This window comes from Canis lupus, chromosome 3 (assembly GCF_003254725.2).
Source record: "Canis lupus dingo isolate Sandy chromosome 3, ASM325472v2, whole genome shotgun sequence".
NCBI lineage: Eukaryota > Metazoa > Chordata > Mammalia > Carnivora > Canidae > Canis > Canis lupus.
In genome coordinates this window covers 29,191,085-29,216,611 of record NC_064245.1, presented here as the reverse complement: position 1 = coordinate 29,216,611, position 25,527 = coordinate 29,191,085, and the positions used below count along the sequence as shown (strand labels likewise).

Below are 25,527 nucleotides of genomic sequence, written 5' to 3'. Positions count from 1 at the left end.
CAGATATATTCAGAACATTCCATCCTGAAACAGCAGATTCTTTCCAAGTATAGATGGAGCATTCTCCAGAAAAAGATCACTAATTAGGCCACAAAAAATTTTCAACAAATATAAGAAGATCAAAGTCATAACATACATCTTTTTCAACCACAACACCTGAAAATAGAAATCAACCACATGAAAAAAGCTGAAAGGAACATAAATACATGGAGGTTAAATAACATGCTACTAAACATGAATGTGGGTCCATTGAGAATTCAAAGAAGAAATGAGAACATGCATGAAGACACATGAAAATGGAAACAGAATAGTCTAAAATCTTCAGGGTATAGCAAAAGCAGTTCTAAGATGGAAGTTTATAGCGACTGAGACCTACCTCAAGAACAAAAAAAAAATCAAAAACAACCTAACCACAGTAAAGGAGTGAGAAAAAAAGAACAAATCAAACTCAAAACCAGCAGAAGGAAAGAAGTAATAGAGCAGAAATAAATTAAAACTTAAATAAACGAATGAATGAATGAATGAATGAATGAAAGAAACCAGGAGATAGTTCTTGAAAAGATCAACAAAATTGTTAAGACTCTAGCCAGATTCATTAAAAAAGACTCAAAATCAGAAATAAAAGAGAAGTAATACTACAGAAATACAATTATAAGATAATATTAAAAATTATATGCCAACAAACTGAACAGCCTGGAAGAAATAGATAAATTTCTAGAAACATAGAACCTTACAAAACTGAATCAGGAAGAAATAGAAAATTTGAACAGACCACCTACCAGCAATGAAACTGAATCACGAATCAAAAAGCTCCCAAAAAGCAGAAGTCTAGGACCAGACATCTTAACAGGCAAATTCTACCAAATATATTATTTATTTATTTATTTATTTATTTATTTATTTATTTTCTACCAAACATTTAAAGAAGAGTTAGTACCTATTTTTCTCAAATGATTCCAAAAAAACAGAAGAGGCTGGAAATCTTCAAAATTCATTCTATGAGAGTATTGCTCTGATATCAAAACCAGATACAGATGCTACAAAAAAAGGAGGACTAGAGACCAATAACTCTAATGAATTTAGATGCAAAAATCCCCAAATAAAACATTAGCAAAATGAATCCCGCAATGTTTTTTTTTAAAAAAAAATCATTCATCACAATCAAGTGGGATTTATAACTGGGATGCAATGGGGAGGTTCAATATTTGCAAAACAGTCAACATGATATATCAATAAGAGGAAGGACAAAAACCATATAATCATTTCAATAGATTCAGACAAGGCATCTGACAAAGTACAACCTCTATTGATGATAAAGACCCTCAACAAAGCAGGTTTAGAGGAAACATACATCAACATAATAAAGGCCATTTAAGAAACCCACAGGCAACAGCATACTCAACGCAAAAAACTGAGTTTTTCTTCCAAAATTGGGAATAGGATAAGGATGTCCACTGTGACTTTTATTCAACTTAGTACTGGAAATACTAGACACAGCAGTCAGATAAGAAAAAAGAATAAAAGGCATCCAAGTTCATAAGGAAGAAGTAAAATTTTTGCTATGTGCAAATGCCATATTAAGTGAAAAGAGAAAGAGAAAACTCTAAAACTACCAGAACTCATAAATGAATGCAGTAAGGTCATAGAATTAAAAAATGAATGTACATATATCCTTTGTGTTTCTCTGCACCACTAAAGTAGTAGCAGAAAGAGAAATTAGGAAAACAATCCAATTTACACGGAACACCTGGGTGGTTCAGTGGTTGAGCGTCTGCCTTCACACTCAGGTCATGATCCTGGAGTCCTGGGATTGAGTCCCGCATTCCCCCTCTGCCTATGTCTCTGCCTCTCTCTCTGTCTGTCATGAATAAATAAATAAAATCTTTTTTAAAAATCCAATTTACAATTGCACCAAATTAATAAAACACCTAGAATGAACTTAACTAAGGAGGGAAAAGACCTGTACTCTGAAAAATATAAAACACTGATGAAAGAAATTGAAGATGACACAAATGAATGGAAAGATACTCCATGCTCATGGATTGGGAGAACAAATATTATTTAATATTTTTTTAAATTTTTATTTATTTATGATAGTCACAGAGAGAGAGAGAGAGAGAGGGGCAGAGACACAGGCAGAGGGAGAAGCAGGCTCCATGCACCGGGAGCCTGACGTGGGATTCGATCCCGGATCTCCAGGATCGCGCCCTGGGCCAAAGGCAGGTGCCAAACCGCTGCGCCACCTAGGGATCCCCGAGAACAAATATTATTAAAATAACTATACTACCCCAAGGATTTTACAGATTTAACTCAATCCCTATCTAAATACCAGCAACATTTTTCACAGAAGTAGAATAAATAATCCTAGAATTTGTATGAAGCCACAAAGGACTCCAAATAGCCAAGCAATCTTGAAAAGGAAGAACAAAACTAGAAGTATCACAATCTCAGATTTCAAGATATGCTACAAAGCTATAGTAAACAAAATAATATGGTACTGGCAAAAAACCAACCAAACAAACAAAACAACAACAACAACAACAAAAACAGATACATTAATCAATGGGACAGAATAGAGAGCCCAGAAACAAATCTATGATTATATGGTTAAATAATCTTTGACAAGGAAGGAAAGAGTATGCAATGGGAAAAAGTCTCTTCAACAAATAGTGGTCAGAAAACCAGACTACTACATTGCAAAAGAATGAAACTGGACCACTTTCGCACACCATGCACATGAACTCGAAATGGGAAAACATTAATGTGAGACCTCAAACCATAAAGGTCCTGGAAGAGAGCACAGGCAGTAATTTCTCTGACATTGGCCATAGCAGCATTTTTCTAGATATGTCTCCTGAGGCAAGGGAAACAAAAGCAAAAATAATCTATTGTGATTACACCAAAATTAAAAGCTTTTGTAAAGTAAAAGAAACAATCAAGAAACTAAAAGCCAACCTACTGAATAGGAAAAGATAATTAAAAATGCACCTCTCAATAAAAGGTTGATATTATACATATGTATGTGTGTGTATATATATATATTTATATTATATACTTACACAACAACAAAAACACAAATAATCTGAATAAAAATGGGCAGAAGACATGAAGATGTTTATCCAGAGAAGACATCAAGTTGGTCAACATACACATGAAAAGATGATCAACATCATTCATCACTAGGGAAATGCAAATCAGAACCACAGTGAGATATCACCTCACACCAGTTAGAATGGCTAAAATTTAAAAATGCAAGAAATAACAAGTGGTAGTGAGGATATGGAGAAAAAGGAACTCTTGTGCACAGTTGTTGGGAATGCAGATTGATGCAGCCACCACGGAAAAAAGTATGGATGTTCCTCGGAGAATTACCATAAGATTCAGTAATTCCATTATTGGGTATTTACCCATAGAATACAAAAACACTGATTCAATGTAGTATTTCTCAGCTATGACAAAGCATGGAGTCTTGCTGTTTGTAACCACGTGGATGGATCTAGAGAGTATAATGCTGTGAAATAAGTCAGTCAGAGAAAGAAGCAAATAAAGACAATGAACTCTTACCTATAGAAAACAAACTGGTGGTTACCAGAGGGGAGGTTGGGGGCGGGGGGATGTGTGAAATAGGTAATGTAGATCTGCTTAGCATACCATACCATGGTGAGCACTGAGTAACGTATGGAGTTGCTGAATCACTATATTGTAAACTTGAAACTAATATATCACTTTTAAAAACTGTACTGGAATTTAAAAATAAATTTTTAAAATAGAATAAATTTAAAATGGAAGTTTCTGTAGATTAGAACTAGAACCACCACTGGATTCTAGGTGTTAAGAACCTAGAGGCTCTGGGAGGTGGACAGTTTGGCCCTAATTACTACTGGAAGTGGACTCTCATCTACGCCTGACCCTGACCATGGACCATGCCTCCTCCCTCACACTGCAGTTATCCAGTTACGTGGCCAACAGCTGGGACCTGAAAGTGAGGAACTGCCAAAGTTGGGCTTTAGTGATTTATGGTAAAGTGAGTCCTGGGGTATGTGAGGTTGTTGAGATGGGCCTCAGGATCCCATTAACCTTCTCTGAAATTTCCCTTGTGGAACTGGGACTCATAAAGCCTGCCTGTCATCAAAGTTCTAGGCCAGAGCACCCATTCTAGACTTTGGCAAGTAGTTTTTGATGATCTCTCAGCCTCTTAGAATTAAAAGATGAGCAATCCTTTGCTCTGTGGAGGGCACTGGAGAAGCATTCCTATGAGGATCAGGTCCCCAGTCCATGAAGGGCTCCTTCGGTGCACTGAGCCGAGCTGAGCTACCAGAACCAGATAAAACTTTCTTTACTTCTCTTCAGCACCAAGCCTACAGAATCGTCGCTATCCATCCATGGCAAGGATCCATTCCATGACCATCGAGGCTCCCATCACAAAGGTGAGTGGCAGCTGCTGCCTCCACTCTGCAGTCAGGGCTACCCAGCACTAGGCTAATTTCTGGAGATAAAGTGATGAATGGATTACTACTGATACCTAGAGTTTACAGTCTGTAGAGGAAACATATTAAATAAATACATAATAAATCTTTAGTTACAAATTGCAATAACTGTTAGCAAGGAGAACAATAGGGTTCTAAGAGAAAATGAAATTATGGCCCTATTTCTGTTGGGTGAGGTGACCAGAGAGAGTTCTCTGCCGAGGAAATAATGTTTGGAGTGAGAACTGAAGCATGTAAGGATGTTTGAAGAGGGGGAAGAGAAGGGAATAGAAATGTCAAGAATGGAAGAGAAGAGGCCAGTTAGGGGCTTTCCCAGATTTCCAGTCCAAGAAGTGGTCTTGGTTGGACTAGAGGTACAGCAGCGGACATAGAAACGAAGAGCTGAAGAAATATTTAGGGGTAGAATCAATTGAACTTGGTGATGAACAACACTAGGGGGGTGGACGGATAACTGGGGAAAGCTCGTTGTCAGCTGCTGCCTCCCAGGTTTTGGGTTTCAGCACAGGTGAATAAAAGTGTTGTTTTACTCCAGTGTAGAAACCAAAGAAGGAGCTCTTGTTTTTCATTTTTTTCTTCGATTTCTTTACTTACTTGCATTGGGGAGAAGGGGGTAGTATCATGAATGTCGTTTTGGACATGTAAGTAAGATATTTCAAGAAATAGGTCAAGTAGGCAAATACACAAACTTGAAGGTCAAAAAGGAGTTGAGACAGAGATGTAAATTTGAGAGTCTATGGCATATGGATCATATGAAGCCAAAAGCATGGAAATAGCTTATCTCTGGAAGGACTGGAGTGAGAGAAGGACCTGCACCAATCTCCCAGGAGCTCCAATCTGTAGCAGAGAGCTAGAAAAGGGTGAGCAAGGAGCTGGAGAAGATATAGAGCCCGAGGCAGGAACACCCTTGGGGGCAGGGGAGGATGAAAGGCACACCACAGAAAGAACGGACAGGTTCCATGGAAACTTGACCATTTTTAACAATAAAATGTGTTACCATCTGATTTCTTATGGATTCCAAGCATATGTATAACTTTGGGGAATTAGAATTCTAATATCCTCCAATTTATTCTTTCTCTCTTTATTTCCTTAGGTTATAAATATAATCAATGCAGCCCAAGAAAACAGCCCTGTTACAGTAGCAGAAGCCTTGGACAGAGTTTTAGAAATTTTACGGACCACAGAACTGTATTCCCCTCAGCTGGGTACCAAAGATGAAGATCCCCATACCAGTGATCTGGTTGGAGGCCTGATGACTGTGAGTGATGAGGAAAACCCAGAAATGCAGGGGACGGACATGAAGTGCCTTCCAGAATACAGAGAATATGTAACATAGAAACTGATGGCCATAGTTGCAGAAACACGTGTCACGTGGGCTAACGTCAGCATAATCAGAAGCACCTGCATCAAAATTAATGTGTGGTATAATCCAAGTAATTCTTGAATTTATCCTTCCATGGAGCTAACAGACCACTGCAATGGGAGACAGTCCTTCAGAATCCTCATTACAGTAAAGAGTAATAGGCAGTTGCTCAAGGGCTAAGATGGCGGTGGAACCCTTGTTGACCTCTTCCCCGTGACCCGGGCCAGTATCCGGTTGAGGGTTATGGCTAGATCTCCTCGGACTATAGGCTCTTTATATCATGAAAGGTTTTGCACTTAGGCTGCAGCACTGGTTCCCAACATCTTAGCTAGAGAATCCTTTCTGTAAACCACAGCGCATTTAGAAGTTGCCTTTGGAATGTGCTAGATGCAGAGCAGAGTTGCCCTGGCTCCTCTGTTCTAGTGTTGTGCTGTGATCCATTGGGCATAATCATCATCTATCAGCAAGTGAAGAAAACAGAAGATTCACATTATTCATGTGTAGTCCTTACCAGAGGCTGAAACTGGAGGAGTTCCTCAGGGGGAAGCTAAACTCCAGGAGTCATCTCTGTGTTTACTTCAAAGGTTTCTGTCCCGCCCTGTCACCAAATGCTGGCTTTCTAGTCCATTATTCTTGCTCCTGTTGAAGGTCTTTAATGAGCCTGTAATTTGGGTGACCTCTTGCTCCTCTCCTGTCCCCAGGCTGGCCTCGGCTGGCCCGTCCCGGGGCAGAGTAGCCTTGAGCTATAGAGAAGCCTGGCAAGGGTCATTCAGGAGGGCGCCACAGCACAGCCTCTTTAGGAGCATCTGGTCTTGGAACCAAGTTGTGTGCCCTCCTTCCCCCTGTTGCTGTACCATCTTGTGGTCCCTCTGCAGGTTCTGCTGTGAGGATCCAGTGTAGGATACCACCTACTTTTATTTGGCTTTAGGGAACAGGAAAAAGGCAAAACCGAAACAGGAATACCTTGTGGTACCTACCTTATAGGCAGGACACTTGTAGCCACTGTTACTCACCTACTCATCGCGTTTTAAAAATTAAGCTCTTGCCCTAAAGATCCAAGATGTGACTTCAGGGGAGCCCTTCATTAATTCTTTTTTAAAGATTTATTTATTTATTTATCTTAGAGAGTGAGCACACAAGTGGGGTGAGGGGAGCAGAGGGAGAGAGACAAACGCAAGCAGACGCCCTGTGAGTTCTATGTGCGGCTCCATCTCACGACCTTGAGATATGACCTGAGCTGAAATTAAGAGCTGGATGCTTAGCCGACTGAGCCACCCAGGCACCCTTCTCATTAATACTTTAAACCTTGGCATACGCTTTCTAGAGAGAGAAATGAGCAATTATCAATGACTTTTAAGCAAAGATCTAAATAATTAGGTACTCAAGGGTAGAAAGCAGAGGGAAGGAAACAGAGATGCATGAACATCTGGGGCCTGGTTCAAGAGTCTAGTAAATGGAGACCATAAGAATTCTTTCCACTCCCTTATGCTGCCCTCCCTCCAAATATCCCAAATCCATAAACTTTTTTTTAAAGATTTTATTTATTTATTCATGAAAGACACACACACACACAGAGGCAGAGACACAGGCCAAGGGAGAAGCAGACTCCATGCAGGGAGCCCGATGTGGGACCTGATCCCGGGACCCTGGGATCATGCCCTGGGCCGAAAACAGGTGCTCAACCGCTGAGCCACCCAGGAATCCCCTCCAGAAACTTTTCTTATAAAGGCTGGTTGCAGTGCTCACGTTGCAAAACAGAAAATACAGTGGGGGAAAAAATTTAGATATTAGTCAAAAATTAGCCCACTGTTTATTTAAGGCCTTACATTAAGTCATCCCCAAAATGTGGCCTATGGCTTTTGTCCCCCAATATATAAATCTAAGAATAACATAGTCCTTATGATGGCAAGTGGGGTCTCTTCAAAATAACCCGCATCCAAAGGCAGGTCCCTTTCTGTGACTGCACTAAAGTGGCTTCAGGATGCCAGACGACAAAGATGGTATGAGAACAAAGGCAACTGAGAGGTCGGGTGTGAAACCTGAATGAAGTCCTCTCCGCTTCGTTCTCAATTCTCCATCTCCCAGGGCTAATCTCTATAGAAGGGAAGTATCTACAAGAAGTATCTCCTTCTTGTAGATACTGTTCTGATTGAATTTTTAGCTTCAACTTGGAGTTGCAGATGAGGGGATTCAGGATTCAGCTCTCTTTGGCTAATGGAAGAAAGGAGAGAATGATGATTAGGCTCATGTAAAGCACAGTTCTAATAGGAGCTTTCTTTATTCCAGGATGGCTTGAGAAGGTTGTCAGGAAACGAGTATGTGTTCACTAAGAGTAAGTTGTCATCTGTCCATTTTATAGTGCTAACTGGCCTCCAGCTTGTGCCTTCCCCTGTGTGGGGGTTACTGTTCAGGGAGGGCCTTCGTGTTACTTCCTGTTGGTCTCATTGCAGTTCCTGGTCTTTGGGGTCTGCATCTGAAACCAGGTCTCCTAATTAAAATTACTTCTCTGAGCATGTCCGAATAAGAAGTGCAGATCTCTGTACATTTAAACAGACAGTTAAAAGGAATTTTTTAAAATTTTTATTCTCTGCTGGGGGGTCTTGAAGTTTCATAATGTAAGAGAAGAACTCAGAAGTGAAAAATCTTCCTACCCTTGGAAGTTCAAGACTCCCTTTATATTGGCAACCATGAGATGATGACAAATGCTCAGGGGCACTCAAGATTCCACAATTAACCAGCCTCCCCAACCCCATCTGTTTGCTCAGATGTGCACCAGAGTCACAGTCACCTTGCGATGCCAATAACCATCAACGATGTCCCCCCTTGTATCGCTCAATTACTTGATAATGAGGAAAGTTGGGAGTTCAACATCTTTGAATTGGAAGCTGTTACACATAAAAGGTATGTGACTTCTCTGGCTGCAGGTGGGGAAAGATTGATGGCCACGCTCAAGACTTTCACATCTGGAAACTTTGAGGGAGACGTGAGTTCTTGCCACAAGAAACTTCACAGGTTCTACCTTTCATGCCATGCTGGAATGTCGAACAAGCAGAGACTGTGGCCCCTGAGTGAGCTCCTTTATGGAGACAGAGTGGGTAAGATGTGCCATTAGCCTGGTGATGCCCGAGGATGAGGACTTACTGAGTGTCCTTTTCAGGTCATTCCTTTGTGCTAGGGAGCCAAGAGTTCCAAGTACTCTCAGCCCCAAACTTGTTGAAGCTCCACCTTACAAAGTGAGTTTGAGAGCACCACAGACTTGGCTTTTGATCTCTCTCGGAGGCAGGGAAAAGACTAATGCAGTAAGGCCTCTTCTATAGTAGAAGGGCAGCTTTCTTCTGGGGCTGTTGGTCTATAGGATGTGAATGATTCTCACCTGTAAATTAAGTAACATGATTGTAAATGACAGGACTTCACTGAGACCACTGTCCTTAGGCTCAGTAACTTCCTGAGGGAACACAGAGGAAGCGCAGAGTTTATATGGAAGTAGAGATGGAGAGGAGACTGTCAGGGGTCCTGGTTGCTGGAACCACTAAGGACCATATGACTTAAAGACAATCTAAAAATCATATATAATGACTGCCATGAGGCACCTAGTTGTACAGAGGTGACTGATGAGGAGATGCTCTATCTCCTTCTGATTTGGGGAAGGGATATTTTTATGCCTTTGTGCACATGAAGTAAAAACATCTCAAGAAAAATGCCTCTATTCCCCAGTGTCATCAAAAAAGCAGTTTCAAGACCAGTGAATATCATGAATCAGGTTTGTTTTCCTGTTTTCCAGGCCATTGGTTTACCTGGGCTTAAAGGTATTTTCTCGCTTTGGAGTATGTGAATTTTTGCACTGCTCTGAAACTACTCTTCGGGCCTGGCTCCAAGTGATTGAAGCCAACTACCACTCCTCCAATGCTTACCATAACTCCACCCATGCCGCCGATGTCCTGCATGCCACTGCCTTCTTCCTTGGAAAGGAAAGAGTGAAGGTATGATTTTGTTATCATGATCTAGCTACCTGCCCAAATTGGAGGTCCAAGAGCTTAATCTTAATAAATATAGAAGGCAAAACATCTATCTATGTACATATAGCAACCAATCTGATGGTCTTTTATCAAATTAACTGCTTATGTTGGTGTTATAAAGACATGGCCTTTTTCTCCCAGCTCTCCTCTCTTGCAAATGCCTAAAATAATAATTTATGTCACTGTAGGGACTCCTTTACATGCTTGGCTGTTTCATGAACCCATTCTCCAAGTCTTCACAAGGAGCCCTTTGGACAGGACTTAATTATTACAGCAAATGGTTACTCAGTCTAGAGGTTACATATTAGGATCAGAATTTGGCCATCGGCATATTATAAGACAATAATGAGCCATTCCACAGTCTACTAATAAACGTGTGTGTGTATGTGTGTCTTGTGTAGGTGTGAATGTGGACATCATATATTGATGTAGGTGTGAATGTGGACATCATATATTGATGACTTACATAATTCTGAGATGTCCTTTAATCTTACCTATAAGTCAGTACTGGCATGTACAGGTGCTGATTTATAGAACAGCCCTATGTACACCCGGCAAGAAATCTCCCTCTCCCCTCCTTCCCAGCTACTATCACTTGCACAGTAAAGCTTGTAATTCCTTTGCTACAATTAGAACTGAGGCTTAGAATGTGGATGCCCCTGGAAGAACTGCTATTTAGAGACTAAAATTCCTAACAGTCTGCAACAGCCTGACGAGACCATTTCCTTATTCTTAAGACCTTGGGTACTTAAAAGAGTGGTCGTGAGTGGGTCAGCCGGAAGCAGCAGAAATGTCACCAAAATGGGGAGTTTGCCAAAACTGGTCAGCCAAAAGCTGATCTTGGTATTTACTTTCATCATCAACAAAGAATGTGGTCCAAAATAATACTTTCGAAGATCTTTATCACCTAATGGCTAAAAAAAGATGACATGTGCCTATGTTGATAGGTAAGGGCCTTTCTTTGAGGAGCCAAGGCCTTTCCAGATGCTTACTGCGGATGGATAGGTTCCCAGGCCTCCACTGTAGGCTGGGGCTGCAGGCTGCCAGAGGCGGACAAGACCTACAGCATTAACGCAAGACCAGAGTGAAGGCAGCCCCTGAAGTCTTGAGTTAGCCATGAACCTCACTTAAGCAGAACCACTCTAGAAAAACAGAGATGACATGCTTGATAAATCAGGGGGTTCTTGGTCACTATTACCTCCCTTATTCTCCCATACCCTAAGAAATTTTCTTTACATTGTGAGTTCTGCATCTTCAACATCTGCTTGAATTTCTCGAAAAGCAATAGAAACAAGGCTAAGACTATACTTCCAAATTCAGAAGACATTTTCTAATTCTGACCATCTTGCCAGAGAATCAGAAAATGCACAACTGCGAGGGACCCTGGAGAACTGGCGTGGAAGGGGCCCCTGAGCTCAGAACGTTGGTCCGCAGCCCGAGGGCACGGGCTGGGCGGCCGCCGGGGTTGCTGAGCAGGACTTGTTCCCAGGCTTGTCCCCAGACCCGCGACCCCGAGGAGGGCCCGGGATGTCTTACCGGGCCGCCCCTCCGGATCCCTCTGCGCTCGCTCTCCCCGCGGCGACCGAGCTCCGCACCTCGCCCAGGCCCAGGCGCACGGGCCCGTGACGTCGGTACTGTCCTCCTCCGTCCTGGGCTCCCAGGAACCGCCACGGAGCCGCGCGGCCGGGCAGGCAGCGCTCCCGGGCTGCTGCGAGGCGGAGGCGGAGGCGGCGGCCCGACGCGCTCCTCGTGGTTGACGCGGGAAGGCCGTGCGCGGAGGCTGCAGGCTCCCTCCGTGGGCCTCGGTGCCCCGGGGCCGCCGCGCCACACACCGGGCTCAACTGCGAGGCCGCCGGCGCGTCCCACCCAACGCCCCTGGGCGTCCGCTCCGACCCCAGCCGGGCGGCGCACGCGCCCAGGCGCCGGGGACCCCGGCCTCCGCCACCTCCCCCGACCTCCCCCGACCTCCGCGACCTCCGCGACCTCCCCCGACCGGAAGCCGCGCCGCCCCGGGCGTCAGGGAGGCGGCCTGAGGAGAGGCGGCGAGACGAGAGCGGCGTCCGCGCCCCGCTGGCTCAGGAAACCTAGGCACGTGCACGGGCGCAGGGCGGAAACCCCCTCCGGGTCAGGCCCGGAGCGGAGCGGCTCCCCTGGAGGGGCGGCTTTCTAGAGAGCTTCCCAGGCCGAGCCTCAGACCCCTGGCTCCTGGCGGGGCAGGGCGGCTCCTGCCACACGCCCCCAGCCTCTCCTCGGCACCGCCCCTCCCTGCGCCGCCGCCCCGCCCCGCCCCGCCCCGCCCCGCCCCGCCGTCGCGGTGTAGCTTCCCGAGTCAACCAGGCTTCTGGTTTCACCTCAGGAACATCATTTTCTTCTGCCTGGAACTCTCTCCCGTCACTCTGCCGGGCTGGTTCTGTTCCCCCTTCAGGTTCCAGCACAAGTCACTTCCTTGGAGAAGGCACCGGCTCAGCACGCGCTTTGCCCCATGTGGTGGCCGTTGGCCACATGTGGCCGTTTACTACTAGAGTTAAATAAAATGAGCAATTCCGGTCACGGTTGCACTGACCACATTTTTAGTGTCCAGCAGCTCCCCGGGGCCAGGGGTTACCAAAGGGACAGCACAGGCATTTCCATCACCCCACAAAGCTGAACCACCACCACTGCCCTAAACTAGACCAGGCCTTGGGGTTACACTCCCAGAGCCCTTGTCCACCCCTTCTTAGCTCCTCACGGTAAATTGCCTGCACTTGTGTGTGTGTTGTGCCCTCCTCAGCAAGCTGTCAGCTCCATTAGTGTGGAAACTTCGCCACCGTAGTTAGGGTAGTGCCAGCACGCCGAGCCCTAACCCTAGCCCAGTAAGCCTATCCCAATGAGTGAGTGAACCCCTGAGGGATCGCATCTGCAACAGGCTAGTAGCCTGCTTCATGACCTCCTCCTAAAGCCATAATTTGAGAAAACACTTGTATGCCCCCCCGCCCCCCAAAAAAAACCACTTGTATGCCCTTACGCTCTGGTTTATATTCTCAGATTATGGAACAAGAGCTCAAGAAAGCGGGTCTCCCTTGTTGCCTTTGCCACCTGCTAGCCTGGAGCTGAATTCTGTTCCTAACTGCAAGGGCTGCCTTAGCCTCAGTTTTCCTGAGAAAATTTTTTCTTGTCCTTGATTGTCTTGTACTGCTTGGCTCTAATCCGTTTCCCTTTGTGTGAAGAGTTCGGTTGTATTTGTGCCATTTACTGCCCTTCTCTCCATCTTTGCATGAGTAAGCAAATTAAATAATACTTGCATCATGGGCCACTTCCTGCTCTCTCCACTCATGGGCAAGAGTCCCAGCAATACCACAGGGCAAGCATCTGAAAAGGCCTGTTTGCCTTCTTCCTGCAAAACTGGAGTGTATGGATTCTGGGAACAGTTTAGGCATCCATTGGAATAGGTGTTCATTGTCACAGCTCAGACTACTGCTTCCCTCCAGAGATTCCACAGCACAGCCAGGCAATGCGATGTATCCTAGGCAGCCTCTCAACTTCTAGAAGGTCAGAGAAGGCGCATCACACTAGAACAGTAATTCTGATAATCCCATCCCTCCTGAGGGACTGATAGGAGCGTAGGTCTGTGTCATTCAATGGTAACGTTCAGCCTTACCTCCCCACGACCCCAGGGAAGCCTGGACCAGCTGGATGAGGTGGCGGCACTGATTGCTGCCACCGTGCACGATGTGGATCACCCCGGAAGGACCAACTCATTCCTGTGCAACGCAGGCAGCGAACTCGCTGTGCTCTATAATGACACCGCCGTCTTGGAGAGTCACCATACGGCCCTGGCTTTCCAGCTCACAGTCAAGGACAGCAAATGCAACATTTTCAAGAACATTGACAGGTTTGTTGTGCTCGGGTTGCTGTGCTCAGGTTTGTGAAGTGTAAGTGGGAAATTCAGTCCTTAGCTCCTTCGTAGGGTAAGGAAAAGGAGAAATAACAATAGCCGACCATTGTCGGACGGTCAAATAGTAATCTTGCCCTTATAAGCTTAACTGTGCTTTTCAGATCACTTTCATCTGAATTTCATTCCACCTTCAGTGAGTTCATGAGCATGTTTTACAAACTGCAAAATACTTAGAAATATTGTCTTGCTGGTCGGTGCAGCAGGTATTTTTATGTCCCAGGAGGACATCCTGCCTTTTGTGTACCTCAAGGAAAATGCATCCCTCCTCATCTTGCCCCAGTTCAAGTTTTGCCCCTTAAAAACCTAACTCATGAGGAGATAAGCATTGTTCTACAGGTCTCAGCAGAGTTGTCAGAGCCCAAAGGATTGGGCGGGTTTCCCCCTTCCTGGCTGTTGTACTTCTATCCAGTGAGCGTGGGCCAGCTACGCACAGACAGGAACAGTTAGTTCCTTCGGCTGCTGTAGCCTACAGTCAGGCTGTGGTTGTTTTGAAACAGCACCAGCCAGGCTGGAGAGCAGACTTCTGGACCGGCAAGCAGAGCACAGAGCTCACTCTGGGCTCAGGGGCCATCCGTCAACATGAACCTAAACTGTGGTTTCCAGAAATCTGAGAAAACATGGAGGATTTCACCTTCAGAAAGTTTCACCAGTGTCAAGGACTGTTTTTAAAACTTGTACAAGAGGGCAGCCCCGGTGGCCCAGCGGTTTAGTGCCGCCTGCAGCCCAGGGTGTGATCCTGGGGACCTGGAATCGAGTCCCACATCGGGCTCCCTGCATGGAGCCTGCTTCTGTCTCTGCCTGTCTCTCTCTCTCTGAATGAATAAATAAATCTTAAAAAAAAATAATGAAACTTGTGCAAGAGTTTTCTCCAAGAGCCAATTTTACTCAGCTCTCCATCCTGGCTCCTGGAAGTTAGAAAATGATGATAGGAACTGGAGAGTAATTTTTGGCTGTTTTGTTATTTCATACATTGAACTTCTAATTTAGATAGTACTTATTAATGGGAAAACATTATTCCAATGCCATCATCTTTTTTTTTTTTTTTAATTTATTTATGATAGTCACAGAGAGAGAGAGAGAGAGAGAGGCAGAGACACAGGCAGAGGGAGAAGCAGGCTCCATGCACCGGGAGCCCGACGTGGGATTCGATCCCGGGTCTCCAGGATCGCGCCCTGGGCCAAAGGCAGGCGCCAAACTGCTGCGCCACCCAGGGATCCCCCAATGCCATCATCTAAAGCAGTACTGCCAATTCGCTGTACTAGAAATCACAGCATCTGAATTGAAGGCAACGGGGACAGCGCATCAGGTTGCTGCGCCAGTCGTGTAGGGAAGGAACAGGTCATTTTCACCTCACTGTTTTTCAGTTGCCAAGACACTTTGTAAAAGAAGTGCCTACTGGTGACATTACACACACACACACACACACACACACACACACACACACACCATACAAGGAAGGTCAGCTTCACTGGGGTAAATGGAATGGTGTCAAAAAGTCCCGGCTGATGGGAAGATGAGCGTGTAAACTTTTTTATGATCTGCACTCATTTCTTAACTCTGTGCCCCTAGCTTCCTCCCACATTGTGAGGAGTGTGGTGAAATGGGAGCAGAACGGTTCTACTTCTGGACATGATATGAACAAGGCCCTTTGTCTTCCGGTTATTTTAGGAACCATTATCGAACACTGCGCCAAGCTATTATTGACATGGTTTTAGCAACAGAGATGACCAAACACTTTGAACATGTGAACAAATTTGTGAACAGCATCAATAAGCCAATGGCAGCTGAGGTAAGAATTGCCCCGGTCATAAGATACATCAGAGTATTATTTCCATCAGAGGGTACTCTGGCTTCAACGCAGCTTCTCTTCACCCTGAATACAAGGTGGGTATCTGCTCGGAGTTGGTAAAGAAAGGCTGGCAGTACTGGCCACAGTGTCCCCAGTAACTGAGCTCCTTATCTCAGAGGCCTGATGTAAGACCGATGGTAACAGGAGGAGGTAGGCCCCCAAAGAATAAGAAGAGGCCTGCAGACAGCAGACGCTGGCCTAAATGGTGGTATCTTAGGGAATCCAAAGTCTTTTCTAATTCTCTGACATTTTAGACCTCAAAAATGGTATTTTAAAAGAGACAAACCAAGAACACTCTCGACTACAGAGAACAAACTGGTGGTTACCAGAAGAGACGTGGCTGGAGGGAAGGGGGAGATACGTGAGGATGATGAAAGAGTACACTTAGCATGATGAACAGTTGAGTGATGTAGACAACTGTTAAGTCAGTTTCAGGTATATAATATAGTGATTCAACACTGTATATTAACTATAGTAGAATTAAACAACTTAATAAAATAAAAAATAAAATAGAAACTGAAATTTAGTATTAGGGAAAAAAATGGATGTTTTAAAGAACCATATTCCTGCCAATTTGCATCAAAACATATCAGTACCTGAGGACTACATGTAGTCAAATTGTGAGTGCTAGTTGAAAAGAAAAGCAGTTGTCAATTTTCCCTTTTTAAAATTTGCTGATATACCCTAGTCTGGCATTGAGGCCCCTACAAACTTGGGTTTAAAAACATGCACAGAGGGGTCACATCTCAGTTGTTTAAAATGAGATCAACTGACCTCCAAAACCATGTTGTTGTTCATAGTCCTGTAAACTTAGAAAAGCTTTTTTTGCTCATTTCCACTGAAAAAAGGTTCTACACGTGGATGGATGATGAATGGCTGTCTTAAAAGCAACTTGATTATCAGTAAGGAAACTGTAGGACCCATCACATGACCAGCCTGGAGGAAGGGACAGTGTCCACCTCCTCTGTTCTACTCCATCACCCCAGGGATTCCACAGCATAATGCCAGGGCCCTCTCTTTCCAGGGGACTCTATAGGAGTAGGGATCTGGGGATTCAGGAGGGAAAAATTACACAGAATCACAGAATTTAGACTTGAGAAAGGTTACCTAATTCTTCTGTTGAGATTATTTACCACAGCGCCTGTGGTAAGCAGGATCTTCCCAGCAGTAAGTGATCAAAAGAATAACCTTCAGAACATAATTCTGTCCAATGATGGTTTAATAAATAGGTCTAGTCTCAAACCCCTTACATGTCATGTAGGTTTTCAGCGCGGCAGAGCTCTGGAAATCTAATTGAGTGTTTTCACACAATCTGATGATGTCTTTGATAGAAGAAATGAGCAATCCTCCCGGTTTTGTGTAACTGGCCTCCTATCACTGCAGTCACATAAGCCTACTTCCTGACCTGGCCCCTGGCTCAGGACCCTACCGTCCATCACTAGGTATATGTACTAAGGCACAACCAGTCTTTGTAAGCATGACCAAACACACGCAGTCCTGGCCTGGCCCACCGTTCCTAGCGCCCCCCAGAATGTACACGGCTCATGCCTCGCTACCTCTCAGGCAGACCGGCAGCCAGGAAAGTATGAGTGGAAGATGCCTTAAGAGAAAGAAACAAGGTGGGACAGAAGGTCATAGCAGAGAGAGGGAGCTGGCAGGCCTAAGAAGTGGAAATACATGAAGAAATGATTAAAGGGTCATATTATGTGTTTTTTCCTATCTTTAATGTATTTTTCAACACCTGGAAGTTGTTTTTACACATTCTGATAAAACTGGGAGAGAAGCTCTCCTTTAAAACATACCAGACTCCTAAAAACAAAACTAAATCCTGTGTGCAGCAGTTACTTTTGGGGAAGAAGGCAACAAGGGATGGGATGGGTGGTTAAGAGGGACTTGAATGTTTTAAACTGTTTTCGTCTTGACTGAGGTTATTTTTGTACAAGGAAATGTCAGTGTATATATGAGATTATAGACTACACTAGATGGGAAAACTTGAGTCCCAGTCAGGTCTAAATGGGGCCGTGTGCTGACATCTAATGTCTGGTCACTGTGGTCTTGCCATCATCCTAGCCCTAATTTGACCCATTTGTTTTCCAGATTGAAGGCAGCGACTGTGAATGCAACCCTACTGGGAAAAACTTCCCTGAAAACCAAATCCTGATCAAGCGTATGATGATAAAGTGTGCAGATGTAGCCAATCCATGTCGCCCCCTGGACCTGTGCATCGAATGGGCTGGGAGGATCTCTGAGGAGTATTTTGCACAGGTACATTGCCTAGAGAGCTAGGGAAGCTTCACTTCTCTTCTGGAAATGGCTCTAGGTCATAGAACTCTGGAAATTTTCCAGTTGAGTAACTATCAATTAGTAAATGAATCCTCCCTGGAAAGAAATGGCTCACCGTGGACCAGAGTAGACTTATGGTTCCATCAAGAGTGACTGATGTGGCTGGTCACAGGTCAGTCTGTCTAGGGGAAAGAGGATAAACTGAGCCTTTGGAAGTATCTTTTCATTGTCAAACTTTTAGGTCCTGAACTTCCACAAAAACTGGGCCACCATCCATTCGCTACTAGGTTATTATTCTCTCTACAGAGTACTGTGGGGAACAGAGAAAGGAATAAGATGCAATCCTGCCTGTGGGCAGCTCATAATACCGTAGGGGAGAGGTATAGACATAGATAGGTCCACACATTGCTAAAAATAGGAAGGATCTCTAAAGGAGGGATGTTAAGTGCTATCAGAGTTCAGAAAGATATGTTTCCTAGATTTAAAAACAGAGCTTAAGGAGAAATGGTTATTAAAGTTGTGCTTTTGTTGTTTGAAAAGATTTAGATCTGTGGAAATAGGAAAGGGCTTTATGGGAGAGAAAGCATCATGTATAAAATTAGTTAAGGAAGAAAAACAGAATTTTTATATAAGAAGAGTAGTAATGCATAGTTCACTTTGCAGTGTGAGAGAATTGAAGGAAAAAAAATCCAGAAATTAGTAGACCACAAGATGCCATTTGCAACACAGGCCTATTTCCAGAGAGGAGGCACTAAGGACTGCAGTGTATGTGTGTGACCGAAACAGAAACACACAAATGGCTATGAGTCACACGCACTTTGGGAAGGCCTGTAGGGCTGGACGGTACCACTAAGACAGGATAAAGAATGGCTCATAATGTCCAGAAGTGCTGGCGGGGGGATGGCTAGCCAAGTACTCAGGAAGTTAACTGCAGCTTTCAAGGCTGGGAAGAGGAGCTCCTGAGTTGAAGGAAAGTAGGACAGGCTGTTCTGAGCTTGCCAGAAAGAAAGGGGTGACGTTAAAAAACCCAAACCACTCCTTGAACAACAGTGGGGATTTTAAGGATGCCTCCTTGATTAACCTGAAATGAGCAAGCTGAGCCAAAAGCTGATGGGCTCCCCAGAGAGGGCCTGAAATCCTATTCCTAATTATTCTCTAAGGACATGAATGGGGAAGAGGAAAGCAGCACTTTTAAGTTACTTAATATAAGTTCCTTGGTCAGGTGTCCTTCTCCCAAAAAGGACTATACTAATGTTCACAAGCACTTGACCTAGGCTGGCCTCTGGTTCAGCACGCCATCAGGAAAATGGCGATCTGAATATTCAGCTCAGTACGTTATGTCCTTATACAGACATACACTCTGATGTGTAAAGTACTCAGACGTACACATTCCTTGAGAGAGCCACATGACCAACACCCAAATCTGAACAATCACAGTTTGCCATTCAAGTAAAAATAATGTGCCACAAGAAGAGGCTGGTTCGGTTCAGTTGCATAACTGCTTTTTCTCAAGACAACTATCAGGCTTTGGTGTGCAGCGTAAGGGCTTTATGCTTTGTCTAAACTTTGTCAAAACACAGAATTTTAAAAGGACCTATACCAAAGGTCAAAATTTAATACGATTAATCATTCTTACTACTTCAGTGAGGGTGTTTATAAGTAAAATGGCTTTTTAAGCTTCAGGCATGTAACTACTGGCCCAGTTTGGTGATGGTGCCTTGGTTCATTTGTGGCAGAAGCACCTCCACTCACCAGTGCTCTGCACCCTCACTGTATATGTCAGCTGTTGTCAGTACCTACTGTTACTAGTGTGACTTTGGCAATAATTTCCAGAAAGGGGTTAAGAACCCTGAGATGAGTGCTTCGGGAGAGGCTCTGGTAGGGTACAAGAGGCTTCGCAGTGCAAAGAGCTGAATTGAGTCACCACAGCTCATCAGGTAGTTGACTTATGTAAGCCCCAAGAGCCTGCTGCACCTATTCCTTCCTATCTACAACTGGATGAGGACCCCATTTTCAGAGCTGTTCTGAGAAATGAGATGCTACTGTGACAGCTCCCCGTGTGCCGCAGCCCTCTGTGTGTTCTCCTTTCTTGTAGACTGATGAGGAGAAGAGGCAGGGGCTCCCTGTGGTGATGCCAGTGTTTGACCGGAATACCTGCAGCATCCCCAAATCCCAAATCTCCTTCATTGACTACTTCATAACAGACATGTTTGATGCTTGGGATGGTAAGACAGTTGGTGTTCTGTCACCCCTACCGAGTATTTTGTTAGACTTTATGATGATAACCCTTAATGACGTAGGCTAGGCCTAAATGTGTAAGTGAAATGTTACTTTTTCTTTTTTGGTGTGTGTAAAAAGTTAGCTGTCCAATGTTTGTAGCCAGGTATGGTGGGTATGTGCACTTTCTGCATCCCTGGCACCTTGCAGAGAACCTCATCTACAGAAAACTCAGTGGATGTTTGGTAACCGCATCAACAAGGTAACCTCTTGGAAGCCTAGGTTTCCAAAGCTCGCAGCAGGTTTAGCCTGTCATTGGAGGAGACTCTTGAAAGAATACAAACAGAATCTGTGATCAGAGTAGACTGAGCACACTCTGTATGGAATGTTGCTGATGAGTGCCTTTTCAATTTGTAACTAGAAGGGCCCATTAGTATTTCAGACAGTAGTGTTTGACAGCCCACCTTCTCACGCCACAATGTGCACTAGGGTACTTTCTCTTCCAATTCTGAGCCCAAATCTATCCCACAGAGCCCTGGCCTTACCAATGTTCCAGCCACCTAACTTGTGATTCTTTGATGTCCTTGCAGCCTTTGCCCATCTGCCAGCTCTCATGCAACATTTGGCTGATAACTACAAACACTGGAAGACATTAGATGACCTCAAGTGCAAAAGTCTGAGACTTCCATCTGACAGCTGATGCCAAGACAGAGAAGGGGACCCCATGATCTGTGAAGGGCACTATGAATCACAGCAGTGTGGATGAGAGGCATTCCTTTATACTGAAAAGGAGAGGTGTAGGTTAAGGAGCTGGTGTTTAATATTTGACTTTGAACTATTCAAGTCCCCAAACAGCATTTAGAGAAAGTTATGTGCCATGAAGAAAAATCTATGTTCTTTTGAACACTTAGCAACAGAACACATGGCAAAATCCTTTGTCTTGGTGTCATCCTGTGTGTCCTCCTCAAGCCATGGAGCTAGTTTACTGTAACTAGCAGGACACAAGCAGCAAAGACTTGGTGCCTGTGAGCCCATCTTGCTGGATGACAAAGCAGCTTAGCTAGTGTTTAGCTTGTCTCTTACCATAAAAGTCACCATCATGTTTAGCTTGACTATTTTCCTCAAGAGAAGAATTCATAATACCTAACAGAAAAAAAAAACTAGATAAAAAATGAGCAAAACAACTGGGACCAAATTATTGATAAAAAGTAGTTAGTTTCACCGTCTCTTATGGCTAAGCAGTTCTTTTGATCGATGGTGTGAGCCCCACGGTACACCACAGCCTTGGCCTGGTGAGTGCCTTCTGTAGACTGGCTGCAGCAGCCCTCTTTCATATAAAAGGAATTCATCTTAACAGAAAGCCCTTTGTGATGCAGAAGGGACCCACACCTTGTTATGGGGGGAATCCAAGAGCTTCCCTTATTTCTGGTTTACAGAAGCAGTCACAAGGCACCATAGTGAGTATATAAAAGCCATTAAATTTGAATGCCCTTCATAAACTTTTTTTTTTTAAAGAATTTATATACATTTGCTGTTTAAAATTTTTATTAAAGCACTCTAAATTTACTGGGTGTAAGTCCATGGAGAATGTTGTGCAGTGTACCATCTATACATATATATTTGGGGAGGAATGGGGAAGTTTCAAGGTTCAGAAGTTTTTAACCTATCTGTATTTGAGACCTTGCCATTTTGCTTTAATGATGTAAAAAAGAAAAGACTGCAAGATATGTAAATATATCAGAAAATAGGCATAAGAGGGAAGCAGTAAATACTATTTTATGCTCTTAATTGTATGCTAAAAGCTTCTAAAGCACAAGTGCATATTTTTATACAGCTCTTTTGAAAACTTTCTGTGATTACATAAAGTCAGACTTGAGATTTTCCTTTGTCTTTTACCAATCAACCCTTCTCTATGTATTGTAAATATTAGAAACTAAACAAAATATCTTTGTTTCCTTTTCAAATCCTCTGTACTCCATGCTGCATTTTTAAGAGGTATAAACAGAGGCTGAATTAACTGAATAGTATTTACTTTTTTCAAATGAAAATTGGAATTGCAGAACACTTGAAACTAGTACACGGGAAGAAAAAAATGACTTATCACTACATAATGTGCCAATGTTTTTTTCTATGTTTTGTACCAAAAAATGAAATCCTATATGACAATTCCACGCAAAGAAACGTATCTAAATTTTTTTTTGTTAGAAAAGCGAATGTGCTTGGTCAGGAGAGCAGCTAGCTTTGTGTTGTAATGCTGCATTATGTAAATGTGATGAAAATGTTTTTGTGAAGTACTTGTAACTAAATTCCTACAGCCATTTTTCATTCCCAACAGCTGTTTTTATTTTATCTCTTTGGCCTAAACTTTTCATTATTTCAAAATTTCGCTTTAGTGTCCTTTATTTCATGAGTCACACACTTTATTTTCAGACACATTAAATTCAGGATGTCAAAATCCCATTTTAAGGAGCTAAATAATTTGCCTAGGCTTCAGAAGCTTGCTAGAGACAAGGACTTTTTTCCTCACCATATCGCTTTCAGTTCCATTTGGTAAGTAACATTTATCAGATGTCTGACATTTTCTGTATGAATGTTACAGCTTACTCCTTGTAGTGTCAAATTAATTTCATAAGAACTTAAATGTTAAATGCTTTAAGACTGCCAGGTACCACAGTTTCAGCACAGCTATGCTCTTAATCAGTGTGTGATCTATTATGCAGTAATCTTCTCAGTTGCGAACTAAATATTGCATTCGTCCATACAAGTCACTTATCAGAAATACAGTCTTTCAGAAGGTACAAGCGATTATAAATGCCTCTTTATACTTAGTTGTTTAACACTGTGTTGAAGGGGGCCCTATTAATTGGGAAAAATGCTATCTAAAATAGATAGAAGTCACACTAGGACTACTGCTTCACCAGAAGTGTTGGTTATAAGGTCATTCTTGCAGGTAACAATGTTTTATAATTCTAAGTCATTATTTCCTTTCCAACTTCAGATTTTAAAGGTTGCTTGCTTAGTCTAAGTCAGGACCAGTAAGTCTTAGGGGCAAAGAACAAGCCTCCAGCTGAGAAAGGAATGATACAGTGCCCCTGAAAGTTAGGCTCTTGCTTGTATTGCTTGAAAACAGCCAGAGAAGGAGGTAATAGGGTATTTTTAAGTAACAATGACAAGGCCCGCTACAGTGTTACTTTTGGTGCTCCAAGTTCTGAACTTCTAGCAGCAGTGTACATACAGCTCCTGAGCAGCCCTCAAGTCCACTGAGCCCTACTAGAATCTCCCATCTGAGTTGGAGGCTTCCTTCCAGATAAAAGGTTGATGGTGGTACTTACTTCGGGTACTAATTGCTCCCAAAACTCACCTCTGGTTTCTGTCACCCCATGGGAATACCTGAAAATACTAACCCAAAACATATTAGGAAAGAAGGCAGTTAAAAATATATGAATTCCTTATATAATTCATTAAAGAGGTCTTATACAATTCAAGAAAACAACTTGAGAAACTCAAAAGACCTCATGTAGAATGTCTAAAGAAAAAGCTAGCTAGTAATGGAAGAAATTTCAGCTATTGAGGAAAATTTAAAAGCCTGAAAATGACAGAGATACTAACTAAAGTGATCAACAACCTGATGCGCTAAGACCAGAACTGCACGTCTGCCTGGTTTAGGGATACCACCCATGCTCCAATTTTAGGATGAAAGAATGGAAAGCCAAAAACTTGTTGTCATGGTGGCAGATTTGAGGAGTCACACAGGAGGCCCAGCTAAGAGGCAGTACCAATTTTCCTACTCAGATCCTGTTATTCTGCAGTGGAGGTCATGCCAATTTTAATATATTTCTCCATAAAGTTATTTCCCTTGTAAAGCCTTTATCCCTGATTCCAGGCCTCTCTTATTTCTGCTTTTAAAGCCCCTCAATGATGGTAATGGGAACAGGGTTAATTGCAAGGCCTTACCTGCCTGGGCCTCAGTTTCCTCGTCCTAACATTAGGGCATCAGTCTGGCACTGATGACCTTAGCTCTTCCAGTCTGGAGGGAATGTGGGAGCAATGGTCAAAGGTAAAACCAGTAAAGAACAACAATTTACAAAGATCTTCTTAAAGATGTGTGGGATAAACAGGTGAATCGGCAGCAAGCAAAGGAGAAGGCTCAGTCTTCTGACATCATAATAGGATTTCTTGATCAGCACTTTAATAATAACTCCACAGTTAACTCCACTTACTTTTTAAATTTTTATTCTTTAGTACCAAAAGGGAGAAAGAGTATTCTGTGCTAGGCCCACCAGGTGATAAAGAGGATTAAATCTGAGTGGTCACTGCAAGTAACTTCACAAATGAAGCCTTTCTCAATATTTCCTATTGGAGGCAATGGTAAGATCGATCCGGCGTCTGGAGCTCGTCTCTGACCTGGGAAACACTGTACCTCTTTACTGACCTAGCTCTCATCCCTGGCACATATGAGGCATAGGTGCTGGTCTAGTGCCAACCCAGCCGATAGCTATTGGGCCAATTCACATGAGGGAAAAAAACTACTCTGGCAAGATTCTTGATGACCTGAGTTTACAGGAATTATAGTAGCTAAACTAAAATAAAATAAAAAAAAAACTGGCACCACTGACAAAAAATGTTAAACAGTGAGAGACTCAAGTTTGCTCTATAGGACCTTCTTAATTAATTTGTAGGGGAAAGAATACATTTATCACAGAGATTCTTAATCTAACAGGCTCTAAGGAAAATTGAACAAAGAAGTTCTACTGAATTCCACAGTTTTGCTGTTTTACTTCTACCTCTTCAATAGGGTCCAGGTTCAAATTAAGAAGCTCAAACCCAGCACTCATCACTTCAATAGCAGCACAAAGCCCAATCTTCTGGAGCCCTTAAGGTTTAAATTCAAGAGGTACTACATCAAACCTGTTCTCTTCAGTGGATTTTTCACTGTTATCTCAAAATATCTTCTATAACTATCACAAATATTTTCTTAAAGGTAGGCACCTTAAATTTTTAAAACCAGTGTAGTTAAAATACTACTTTGAGAACAGAGTACTTCAAAATCCACAAGAAAGTTCTGAGCACTTTTCTCATTAAATATAAGTTCATACAATTTCTGGCATAGAACTTTTTTAACCATAATTTTCAAAAATTTTTCTATATAGACACTATGGTATAATTCTTTATCGACCAGTATTTGTGCTCTGATCTGAATACTTTCTGAAAATCCACTGCTGAAATTAGACCCATTTCCTCAGTGGTTTCAGGTTACTGCTATGTGAAAGTTGAACAAAACACTTGAGAGGTATATTCTTTTGGTGACTACTAATACCTGAGAAGCAACTTGCAACTCTTGATCTTGGAGTTGTGAATTTAAGTAATTTCCACACCCAGTG

General features: G+C 43.2%; 1 protein-coding gene and 1 long non-coding RNA gene across 9 annotated transcripts in view; one reads left to right on the top strand and one right to left on the bottom strand.

The window, feature by feature from the left end:
- PDE8B (phosphodiesterase 8B) overlaps window positions 1-22,528 on the top strand; it is a 265,665-nt gene extending 243,137 nt beyond the window's left edge. For 6 of the 7 annotated variants that reach the window (XM_035714326.2, XM_035714325.2, XM_035714324.2 and 3 more), the window contains 10 exons: window positions 4,351-4,427; window positions 5,578-5,742; window positions 8,134-8,179; window positions 8,613-8,748; window positions 9,629-9,827; window positions 13,517-13,734; window positions 15,466-15,586; window positions 17,744-17,911; window positions 20,025-20,154; window positions 20,737-22,528. In XM_035714326.2, coding sequence (XP_035570219.1) covers window positions 4,351-4,427; window positions 5,578-5,742; window positions 8,134-8,179; window positions 8,613-8,748; window positions 9,629-9,827; window positions 13,517-13,734; window positions 15,466-15,586; window positions 17,744-17,911; window positions 20,025-20,154; window positions 20,737-20,846 — 1,370 coding nt within the window. In that variant the 3' untranslated portion in view covers window positions 20,847-22,528. The remainder of the gene's footprint in view (window positions 1-4,350; window positions 4,428-5,577; window positions 5,743-8,133; window positions 8,180-8,612; window positions 8,749-9,628; window positions 9,828-13,516; window positions 13,735-15,465; window positions 15,587-17,743; window positions 17,912-20,024; window positions 20,155-20,736) is intronic. The other variant, XM_025437150.3, reaches the window with a different exon arrangement.
- LOC112653208 (uncharacterized) lies at window positions 8,065-12,359 on the bottom strand. 2 transcript variants are annotated; one of them, XR_003131974.3, is made up of 4 exons: window positions 12,215-12,359; window positions 10,856-11,005; window positions 9,759-9,806; window positions 8,065-9,220 (listed from the first exon to the last, which is right to left on the bottom strand). It is a non-coding gene; the product is annotated as an uncharacterized LOC112653208 (long non-coding RNA). The 2 variants fall into 2 exon arrangements; XR_003131972.3 differs by lacking the exon at window positions 12,215-12,359 and adding an exon at window positions 11,400-11,785.
- Window positions 22,529-25,527: the final 2,999 nt, after the last annotated feature.